Consider the following 12709-nt stretch of genomic DNA (forward strand, 5'->3'; position numbering starts at 1 on the left):
AGAATTATACAAACCGTATTTTCCAATTATTAACAATAACACTATCTACTGCTCACCAAACAAATCACACCAACTGAGCTCAAACAACCAATCAAAAATTCAAAAAACAAAGCACCAGGAAATGATGGCATACAAACAATTCTCCTCAAAAAAGGCACTCCAAAATTATTTGACCACCTACTAGCTATCTTTAATATATCTTTCTACTCTGGATACATCCCAGTTTATTGGAAACATGCTAATATATTAATGTTCCACAAAGAAGGTAAACCAGCTAATAACCCAAATAGTTACCGACTGATCAGCCTGATCAACTGCGAAGGGAAAATTCTTGAACGAATAATAAGTAATAGACTCTCCACATTTTTGGAGATTACTTCAAAATTACCAGAGGAACAAAACGGATTTAGAAAATATAGACAAACAACAGATCATTTAATTAGATTAACTGAAACAATAATAAACAGCTTTAACAATAAAGAATGTACTGTCGCTTGTTTCCTCGATATCGAGAAAACATTCAACACTGTATAGCACAATGATCTTCGGTTCCGTATGTAAGAAATGGGACTACCGTGTGGAATTATTCACTGGTCATCAAACTTTTTGGAAAATAGAACATGTAAAGTAAACGTAGAGGGAACTTTCTCGGAGTTCTTCACTCCAGAAGCTGGAGTCCCTCAAGGAGGGGTGGTTAGCCCTATTCTCTTCATCATGTATGTGAATAATATGCCATTCAAAGACCCAAATCATGGATACGTGTCACAGTTCGTTGATGATGTAGCAATTTGGAAAAGTGCCCTAACACCAGAAATAGCAACCACTAACATACAACCACAAATTAACAGGATAAGTGTTATCGTAAATATAGAATTAAAACACAGCGAAGACACAATTAGTAATATTTTCAAAATCAACAGAACATCAAAAAGTACAACCTCAGATCTACATGAACGGAGAGATTCTCCAGACTGCTACATCTGCAAAAATTTTAGGATTAATATACGAGTCAAAACTTACCTGGACAAAACATGTAAATAACATAAAAACTAAAATTTGGAGACGAATAAACTATGCTAGTGGTCTAACTGGAAAAAATTATGGAACAAAACCTGAAAACATCCTTAAAATATACAAAACATATATAAGACCAGTAGCAGACTATGCAGCTCCTGTATGGATTAACGTAAGTAAAAAACAACTGTAAACCAAACTACAATCATTACAAAATACATTAATTACAACAGCATATAGAGTACACAAAATAACTTCCTCAAAGTTCATGCACAAATCCTCAAATATACAAACAATACCAGATAGATTTCTACATAGTACAATAAAATATTTCGATAAAAATTGAAAAAAATGAGTTGTTGGGCGAACCAGACAGGTATTGTACATATGATGAAGAGAGACCTAAACACCTCACATCGATTAATTTATACATTAGATCATTAAGTTAAAAATAGTTTTAAAATAATATATATATATATATTATTTAAAAAATAATAATAATAATAATAAGTGCTAAAATAAAACAGGTCACCTATGATCTAAACTTAGATAATCTGATAGTACAGTGTACATGGACATTGCCCTGAAAAGGGCCTGAGTTATGTTCCTCACTTTGGCCCTCGTGTACCAACTATAAATATACCAAGCAGTCCACCCTAACACCGAAAAGGAAGGAGGAAGAGGTCAAGTGAACCTGACCCTCCCGGGTACACAACATTTATATACGAGGAAGACGTTTGGTGTACCTGACCCTCCCGGGTATACAAAATTTATATACGAGGAAGACGTCTAGTGTACCTGACCCTCCCGGGTACACAAAATTTATATACGAGGAAGACGTCTAGTGTACCTGACCCTCCCGGGTATACAAAATTTATATACGAGGAAGACGTCTGGTGTACCTGACCCTCCCGGGTACACAAAATTTATATACGAGGAAGACGTCTAGTGTACCTGACCCTCCTGGGTATACAAAATTTATATACGAGGAAGACGTCTAGTGTACCTGACCCTAGAGAGAGAGAGAGAGAAATCATCTACAGCTAATTAGACAGTAACATAAATAATCAGTGATGTCGAGAAACCCACTTGTAGAGAAATATATATGTAAAAACGGCTCGTTTGGGTTGAGAAAATATTTTACATAGAAAAACGAACAACATTTCGACCTTCTTCGGTTATCGTCAGGTTGACAAAGAAAGAGGTAACTGACCGGAAGCTGACCACATGTTTGAAAGGGGGTTGTGTAACTGAATGTCGGAATGTAGAGGGCGGTATTAGATGTTTGAATATATAATTTTATTTATTTTATTATATTAATATAGGTATAAAGGCGTTCCTTTATATTGGTTTATTTTGGGTTTAAGTTGTTGTATAAGTAAGGCTTCTTTAATTTTGCGTTTGTTTATGTTTGTTTCTGTATTTAGTATTTGAGTGTTTTCTATGGTTATGTTGTGTTTATTTGACTTGCAGTGTTCGAAAACGTGTGAAGGTGACTTTATGTGTTCTTTGAATCTGGTTTCCATTTTTCTACTTGTTTCTCCAATATAGAAGTCGTGGCAGTTATCACATTGTGTTTTATAAATAATGTTGGTGTGGTGTTTGTTAGTGTAGTTTTTACATAGTATAGACCTCAGTTTTGTGCCGGGTTTTTGAATAAATTTGGTATTAACTGGAATGTCATATTTTGTTACTAATTTTTGCCAAATGCTGGTTATTTGTTTGCTGATGTCAGGAATATATGGTATACAGCAGTATATAGTTTCATAAATAATATTGTAACATAAATAATTTGTTTAATTCTAATTAAACAAAAGTCAACGCAGTGGGTTCCTGATGGTATAAGTCCGCAGAAATATGGGTGTGCCAAAACACACATAGAAATGTTTCTCCAACGAAAATTATCCGTGTATCATGTTAATATATATATTCAAAAACAAACACACAACGTCTTATATTCGGCATGTATTCGTATTCAAGCATTGACACGTGATTGGTATACGTCAGTTATACGTAATCATTTCTATACAACAAAGGATATATAACAACTGATAGATTTCAACAGATTATAGAGTTACACCTTTACTTGCTGAAACTTTAATACGCCTTAATATGTTTCATTATTTCACTCTCGTAATACATTTTGTTTATTAAAATATAAATCATTACTTGCGGTCCGGCATGGCCAGATGATTAAGGCTCTCGACTCGTAATCCGCGGGTCGTAGGTTCGAATTCCTGTCACACCAAACATGCTCGCCCTTTCAACCGTGCGGGACTTATAAAGTGACGGTCAATTCCACTATTTGTTCGTAAAAGAGTAGCCAAAAAGTTGGCGGTCGGTGGTGATGACGAGCTCCCTTCCCTCTAGTCTTACATTGCTAAATTAGGGATAGCTAGCGCAGATAGCCCTTGTATAGCTTTGCGCGTAATTAGAAAATAAACAATCATTCCCTGCGAGAAATAGCTATGAATGGAAATTATTCAGAATTCTTAGACTCAGTCATGTATCTTATTTCTGTGTACTGACGTATTGTTTCACACGACATCATTCAGATGTAGTGTAGTGTAGATTATATTGAGGATATTTTTGAATATACAAATCATTAAATCACGTGACAATCACAAGTGATAAAAAGTCGAGATAGAGCGCCTTGTGTCAAAATTACATTTTTGACACTGATGTTTCTTAGGTAGTGTGAAGTTATTGGATATTGATTACAACGAAGCGCATCTCGGCTCTTGTATGGAAAATGTTGTGTCTTCTAAGAGATGAGAGAGTTCATGAACACAAAGGTCAGAGGCAAATGCTGTTCACGTGCTCCAGGAAACAGTACCTAACATAACTATCGCATTCGCGCGTACACCAGGTGGTTATGTTACATATCCATTTAACTGTAAGCAGCTAGAAAATAAAATGGGTGGTCATGCTGTTTAATACGAAGACATATTGTCGATGAATTTCTGTGCGATTCGAATGTTGAAACGGATACTGGGAAACTTTCTTTCTTGAATACCAAGTGATTATGGAACACATACAGGAAGGAAAAGTGTGCGTTTGACATGACAGCCTTACAATGGAGCCATTTCGCAGTGTAAACTATGCCGCGTGACTACTGTTAGGACTGATGGTCATTAGATAGCTCAGGATAGAACTATGTGGTTAAACTATAAAATTGTTAATATTTAAACAATTTTATTGTGAATATTGTTTGTATAAAAGCACGACCGAAGCTTTATGCTGTAAACTTAATTATTTTACAATGAACTTGATGCATACAATATGGATTATTTTGAGTTAGAATTACTTATGTACTGAGAAGTTTCTTGGTTGTTGTGACATGCCAACACATCGAATAGTAACATTTTCGCTATAGGTAGGTTTAATCAGCATTAATAAATCGTTAGACTTGAGAATCTTAATTAAATCATTTTATTTCTTGTGGACAGCACCAAGTGTAGTAATATCGAGTTCGTATATGAGCAAATTAAACTCTTATAATTAATAATTAATATAATTAATAATAGTTATCTCTGAGCATTGTTAAAGTGACTCTGTAACTTGATGGGATATTAAAATAATATAAAATTTAATTTATCAGTGAACATAATTGGTGTTTTAATTGACAAGGATATAAATATTTATTGGCACCCTATATTTTGTCGGACGTATATTAACTTAAAAGTTATGTTGTTGTTTCAGCATAAAGCTGGGAATCGAAACTCAAATTTTAGTTTTGTAAGTCCGTAAACTAAATGCTAACACAATGGAAAATATTGAAAATGTTACTACAAGCAAATCGCAATACCTATGCTCAAATAATTGGTTACTATTTTTCTCACTAGATGGCAAGAAAATATTAATTAACATAAGTGCTAACTGGTGGAAAATATCTGAGAAATAATTAAATATTTTAGAGTTTGTGAGTCTGTAGGTATCAGTTAGATCGTGTCTAAAAACGGTCAGTAAATATATTTCTCTAGCGTATTAAAACAAAAATAATCAGTAAATATATGGCTCTAGTGTATTACAGCGAAATAACTGAAATAAGTCATTCAATAAGTTTTAATTTGTGTTTTGTTAAATCCTTTGGTGGTGAGGTGGTTAAGGCATTCAACTTGTAATCTGAGGGTTGCGGGTTCGAAACCCTCTCCTACCAAACATGCTTCCTTTCAGCTGTGGGGACCTTATAATGTTACGTTCATTCCCACTATTCGTTGGTAAAAAGAGTAGCTCAAGAGTTGGCAGTGAGTGGTGATGACTAGCTGCCTTCCCTCTAGTCTTACACTGCTAAATGAGGGACGGCTATCGCAAATAACCTTTGTGATACTCACAGCCCATTTATGGGGTGTGGCGGTCCTTAAAAGGTATCAAAGACACTTTTCTTAAAATTGTGATGGTAATACCAAGTTTGTTATCGCATCTATCAGAAGACGTGGATAAATAGGCGCCACTATTTATTCATTGTTATACGCATATAAACTGTTGGTTACAATAATATCTTCTATAAAGATTCTTATATAATGTTTTGATAGTTATTTGGCCCGGCATGGTCGAGCGCGTTAAGGCATGCGCTCGTAATCTGAGGGTCGCGGGTTCGCATCCGAGTCGCGCTAAACATGCTCGCCCTCCCAGCCGTGGGGGCGTTATAATGTATGGTCAATCCCACTTTTCGTTGGTAAAAGAGTAGCCCAAGAGTTGGCGGTGGGTGATGATGACTAGCTGCCTTCCCTCTAGTCTTACACTGCAAAATTAGGGACGGCTAGCACAGATAGCCCTCGAGTAGCTTTGTGCGAAAATTCAAAACAAACAAAGATAGTTATTTACTTATATAGGACTGTAAAAACCTAATAGGATTCATAATTATGTTGTTTCAAATTAGTTTTAACACAGATGTCGCAACAACGATGTGGACTTTTATGGGACTTGAATGTGTACCTCCACACTTAATTTTAAATATATTCAATCGTGAAGCTTGTCATTCGAAAACAGGTTTCAAGCAGTGAAGGAAACGTTTTGAGAAATTTTAATTTTTAAATTAATCTCCCATGATTTATGTAGTAGAAAATCACCTAGTGATGTAAAATAAAAACTACTTGATGGTTAAAAGATAGACACTATAAGCGTTGACGATCGATAGTTTTAGTACTTGTGATAAAAATTAAATTACATCACTTATGTTTTGTTTTTTGTACACACTTCTGGTTTCAAGCCTGATGACGAGGAAACCAGTTTAATGATGTCCAGAATGTATGATGAAACAGACTTTATTTAAAACTTAACATAACAAATCTAGAATATAGCAATAAAAGAACATTGTGTGAGGGCTTACTTGAGGTTGTAAATTGGTTTCGCTATCCACGATGGGAAAAGCATGGGTAACCCATCGTATAGCTTGTTGAAACGTGCATTTAGGATATCGAACCAGTTTTTTCGCATTATTGTTGGTTGAACTGTATGAAATATCTTCATGCAGTATTTTAAATGTCAGAGCTAAATTATAGTGTACAACAGTTATACGTAAAATGTTAACAACAATTAATATTCATAATGTTTATTTATACCGAATTATATCCATAAATACCGCTTTAATAATTCGAGTGAAGGTTTTATGCTCGTGTTCTGAATGCGCTCGACACACGCAATTGGATTTTATAAAATAAGTGTTTTTATCTACAATTGTTTGTTTTTCAATTTCGCACAAAGCTACTCGAGGGCTATCTGTGCTAGCCGTCCCTAATTTAGAAGGCAGCTAGTCATCACCACCCACCGCCAACTCTTGGGCTACTCTTTTACCAACGAATAGTGGGATTGACCGTCACATTATAACGCCCCCACGGCTGGGAGGGCGAGCATGTTTGGCGCGACTCGGGCGCGAACCCGCGACACTCAGATTACGAAGCGCACGCCTTAACGCGCTAGGCCATGCCAGGCCCTTATCTACAATTGATATGTACCAACGTTGCTTTAGAGCATTGTACACCAAGTTACAAGTAAAATAAATATTTATTGATACGTGTTGTTTTCCAATACATATATACTCCTAAAGTCTTGCGTTATATGGCACTCAATAAAATATTAATTATCGAACAGATTTCGTCATTAACAGGATTAGGATATCCGTTTTTCACCCCTACCCTCGACTACAATGAATCAGCAAATGAGTCATGTCACGTGTTAAATACCAACTTTTCGCGCAAAGCGGCGGACGATCTTTCATAATGGCGGGTGGTGAGAAAAGGATCATGGATTTATCTGAAGAACAGCGTGCGGATCTGTCAGATCACTTTTATACAGTAAGTTAACAGTTTTTATCGACAACAAATAATTCATAAAATACTACAATCGTAAATTATTTGAGTGTGTATAAAGTTATCAAGAAGAAAGTACAACATTTCGGTGTCATTTCGAAAGTGTCACATTTTACTTTTAGACTTACGCCAAGGTAGACCGGCATCGTAAGTTCTTGTTACTAGTGTTAGCATGACAACTACAGCGTCAAAAGTAGCAAATTATATTAAATTGGAAAAAAGAAAACGGTTCTGTTAGTAGTATAGATAATGTTTAGTTTAGGTTACACAAATGTATTATGAAATAACTTTTATATAGATGAGGAAGCCAAGCGAAGTACATAGTTATGACTTAGTATTAAATGACGTTAGACTTTTGCGTCAAAAAACTACATATTAATATCATTTTGTTTCCTTCACAGTTTTTATTTGATATCAATGCGAGTTAATTTCATAACACTATAAATAATAAAACTTATGCTTTCGAGAAACTAACAATATCTGCAGTTTTTTTATTTTATTTTATTTTGTAACATTGAAGTTAGTGTACAGCAGTAGTGTATGTATTTTTTTTATATCGTCATCAATTTGAACGTGTTATTGACCAATCAGAATCTGTAAAAATGGTTTTGATTAATTTTCCCCCTTGTCTATAGTATACAATATGGATCCAGTCTACACATTATTTAAAATGTCTTTTATAGCATAAATTCGAAACTAAGAATATTTCAAACCTTATACTTGTTTGAAGTGTTGGATACTTAACAGTCAGAGGTTATTTGTTCTGTTTCAGATAGGATTTGTATATACATTTTTTTTTTACATTACAAGAACATATGTGTACAAAATATACACCTGTATACTTGCAAGTCACTTTGAGTATGCCATGATACATTAGAAAACCTGATTGTGCAGTATTTGTTATTTATTTCATTAGACTGTCTAAATCACTAAGGAATAGAGATTGGAATGAATGAGTGAACCATTTGCAACAAAGACGCATGTTAGATAGATAAACAATCAATTATAAACATAATGAAATGGATTTGTGTATGGGAAACATACTTCATGTTTCAACAGAACATGTGTGCTCCCCTCAAAAAAAATTATGTTTGTAAATAATTTTCTTTCAATGTATTATTATTTTAGCATATTAAATTTGTATGGAACATTTGAAATGTTGCAAAAATAAAGATTGTTCTAATACTCTTGAGGGGGGGGGGCTAATGTTTCAGAGGAATACTCAAACCAAAGAGAAAATTTATAAATGTTACTAATGCATTAATATGAAAGAAAACTGATACAGAAAATAGGATGTCTATATACATTGGTATCGATCAGTATTGTCTGGCATAACTCACTGTTTAACATTTCATAGATACTGGATGACTTGTAAGATAAGTTTTACTATTAATATATAGATATGATATCTATAAGTGAAAAAATATAGTTGCAAATGTAACTAATATTATCACTTTTGTTAAAAACCTGTGTGTCTTCTATCATGAATATTAATTTAATATTTTCAGAATATTGAATCTTTTGTCAGTGTGTTAAAAGGTCTTTAATGGAATTACTAATATTATAAAAAGTTAATTATCTTTCATGAATACTTAGTGTTACAAGCATTATCTAAGATTAAGGCTTATTACATTTAACCTTGTTTAAATGTGAGAAGAGGTTTCAATTTATCTGGTTCACATCATAATGGCTATTTGTTATTCATGAAAATTGATAGTATAAATAACTTGTTGGGCTCACTGTGTTCTATTCCAGCCTTCCCGTTGAGCTCTCCTTTTAAATGAAGTCTTTTTGGCATTGAATATGGCAAATAATAGCATAGTTGATATGTAACTTTTGTTTTTATTCTCATTTGGTATTAGTGTTTAGAATATTATTACCTTAATTGTTCATGTTGTTGTTTAACACACTTACAAATGGATACAGGCAAGCGATTACCTGTGTTTTATGTAAAATTAACATGTTATTTTATTTCGAGAGCAGATTGTGACTTTTGAAAATAAGTACTTTGGAATACCCTAGTAATGCAATTAATGTACATAACTGCTTACATTTAACATAAGTAATTGTTGTTCTTTGAAACACTTTTTTTTGTTTTTCTTTTACAAGTATTTCCTTTCTGACAGGAAGTGTAGACTTGATGAAGCCAAACTGTCATAACCATTTATTTTTCATTTTTTTTAAGGTTATGTGTATGCTTTGGTACCAGTATTGTCGACCTTTTGTAATAGGACAGGTTTATAGATTTAAGGGAACATTTTTCCATCACAAGATTAAATTCCATTAATCTGATGAGTTTATTCTGTAATAACATATCAAACCTTATTAAATTTGCTCTAGAATTTTAGATAGAATAGCTCTCGGATTGCTGTACGAAGCATGTGTTATAACATTAATGTAGGAAGAGACCTTCAGATAATAACTACACTTATGTTTATGGTCATTGGGAATTTGAAAAGCAAGCCACATTTGCTTGTTTGTTTTAATGGTTCACACTTATGTCTCAGTTGATACCGTAGTGGTATTTCCCATCGTATTACAGAATGTCTTAGTGCATTTTCTGCTAGGGAAGAAGTTAGCTATTATTAGGGATGAAACTCTATGAAGAAAAAAACAAAGGGGGGGGTGTACTCAGTTGGGTAAAGTGGAAAATTGAAAAATCTGTGTAAACATAAAACAAAGTAGCTCAAATAAGTTCTGGTACTACTACTACTTTACAAAAAGTTCCTTTTACCTCTGGTTACTATTAAGATGGCTAGTAATTCGTGTGTGATCTACTACGAGTAAATTTGTAATGTAGATTGGACTTCTTAATTAAATAAAATTTAAAGTTAATTATTTTTTAAAGATAATAAAGATCTGGACGCGTACAATGATATCAAAGAACCTTGAAATATTAGTCTGAAAGTTTAGGGTTAGTAAAACTGTGTAAAGAGTAAAATTATAAGCCTCAATCTACCAACTTTCTCGGATTTTATAATATGAAGATTATTATAAAATAGTATAATAGTTGCGTAACGAAGTAACGTTAGATGCTGTGTTGAAAAAGTACTTCAAAACTTGATTGTAGTTGTGTTGAAGGTAGATAGTGTCGTGTGAGTTAAGCCGTTTGGAAACCTTTTGTTTTGATAACATTTATCAAAATACAAGTTCTAAATAACTTAAATCTGTGTTTCATACAGACGTTGACAGACGTCGCGACGTATTTGATTATTATTTTTCATGTAGTAAATAAACGGTCTTTTAGCGGTTACAATGAAAATTACGAAGTGGTTTCGTACTTTTTAAAGTTTGTAAGTAGTGTAACGCCCATTATCAAAAAACAACTTCCGGCCAAGACGTGCCACCTTTTGGTATTTGGGTATTACTAATGCGAAGTAAGAAATGCGAAAATGATAAAAATGATTTCACTTCCTTTCATATTCACGCCTCTTCCACTTGGTTCAAGTTTTCAGCCATGACATGCGTACACGTGGCTAATCTAAAACTAAGTTCTAATACGACGCGCTATTCATGAGACACCTCACGACAAATATTGTAAATAGTATATTTTATTCTTTTTTTTCTTCTCTAAAGTATTGTGTGTAAAAATAGCAGATTAGAGCTTTCTTTTTAAGGGATATATTTGTATTTTATATTTTTGACGAAGCTACCAAGACTATCTATCTGCCACTGTCTATAAATTTGATTTTCTGACCAGAAGTCAGACATCCAGTCTTTAGCAGTTTTCTGTCCACCACACACGCTAATGAATTTGTTGTCATTGCTATAATACATTTATCATAGCTCAGTGATATATGTAGTTAATTTTAGAAAGTTTAAATGAAATCGTGATAAGTATTTGAATGGTAAAGACTGCCTTTGAGTTCATTTCAGACTTTAGAGTTGTTCATAAATTATATTTGAATGTTATATGATTTCAGACTCATTTGTCAGGTCCGAAATAATTTTGTTTTTCGCCACGGGACAAACACGTGCTCTTTGTATCAATGAATTGGGAATATCTAACCCTTCATGATGTAACAGTGTGTTTGTACCTCTTCCTCGAATAATGAGGCTTACTTATCTTGCACTTTCAACCAGTGCAGTGGCGTAAGTTCTAGTAATTCATAGGAACGGAATCCCAACCTGTAACCTTTACCGAGTCATTTTCCTAAATAGCATTTAAAGTGCATCACTTCCAGAATGCGGGAGTTAAATACCATGTTCTTTTACACATACACTTCAATGTTGGAAGCTTACACGAAACGTTAATCACAAGATGTTGTTACGTATTATAACTTTATAAATTATCCCAATTTATTACGTTACGTATTACAATCTCAAATAACCAGAAAACTTGAATTTCAGCTTCGTAGTTAATCACGTGTTAATATGCATTAAATTTGTTATTTGCCAACAAGATTGATAAACACAATTTCCTTTTTTAACACAAATATATTTTAACATACAAACATAAAACAATACCATTTACAATAACGGTTATTCCTAATAGTCATTAGTTATTAGTTGAATACAACAGTTTTACAGACTTCCAAACAACAATCTTGTATCCAGTGTAGAATTGAATATTTTGTCGACGATCCAAGTATACGACGAACGAATTTGTTCTAAGTTAATAATGTTGCTTAAGCTAACGATGCCTTTTTTTTTGGCTAGCCTCACACCGATTAGAAGTTCACTTCCTACCGAAGAAGATAATCTCCTCATAGATACAGTAACATCCGAAGTAGTTCACTGAAGTTGAACAGTTAAGAATGTTCGAAATCTATAAACGTTCCTCGTCAAATTCTATAGTTTTATAGCTTCCTGGGCCTATAGCGCACTGACTGTAGCTGTCCAAAATAACAATACTCTTTGTCTCTCGGCGTGTCGTTTTTATATAACAATCACGCGAGTTTCTAGAATTTTCAACAATGATATAGCTCGTTTTGTAAACAAATATTATAGAGAATTCTTGAAAGTGAGAAGCAACAAGTTTCGAGAACAAGCGAGACTTGAACAATCCACAGTCAAGAATATACATCACATGGAAAAAAATAAACTATACAAAAACAATCGTGGGCACTAAAGTAAATGTACAATGGTAAATCCGTTACAAGAAACATCCTCATATATTGCAGTTTTACATCTCTTGTATTATTCTCATTCTACCCCGTTACAATAATAATAATTCTTATCACTGTTCATTGCGTATGTGTAAGAATATAAAATGTTTGACACTGTTTTCATACTTGTAATTTGGTGACTTAGAAATATTCTGGAATTATTTTCCCACGGCTAAGTTGTTACTTCCCTGTCGAACTGGAAATTGTTTAGGAAGGACGTTTTTCTTACAAAATCCATTCTGTCTGTTAAATGGTAAATAAGTCCAAAAGCTTCAA

The 12709-nt window shown here is 33.5% G+C and overlaps 1 protein-coding gene across 1 annotated transcript in view; it reads left to right on the forward strand.

The window, feature by feature from the left end:
• The first annotated feature begins 6944 nt into the window (after positions 1-6944).
• LOC143248671 (plastin-2-like) overlaps positions 6945-12709 on the forward strand; it is a 37003-nt gene continuing 31238 nt past the window's right edge. Inside the window, exon 1 of the mRNA XM_076497266.1 lies at positions 6945-7310. Coding sequence (XP_076353381.1) covers positions 7182-7310 — 129 coding nt within the window. The 5' untranslated portion in view covers positions 6945-7181. The remainder of the gene's footprint in view (positions 7311-12709) is intronic.

The sequence above is a fragment of the Tachypleus tridentatus genome, chromosome 4 (assembly GCF_004210375.1).
Source record: "Tachypleus tridentatus isolate NWPU-2018 chromosome 4, ASM421037v1, whole genome shotgun sequence".
Classification (NCBI taxonomy): domain Eukaryota; kingdom Metazoa; phylum Arthropoda; class Merostomata; order Xiphosura; family Limulidae; genus Tachypleus; species Tachypleus tridentatus.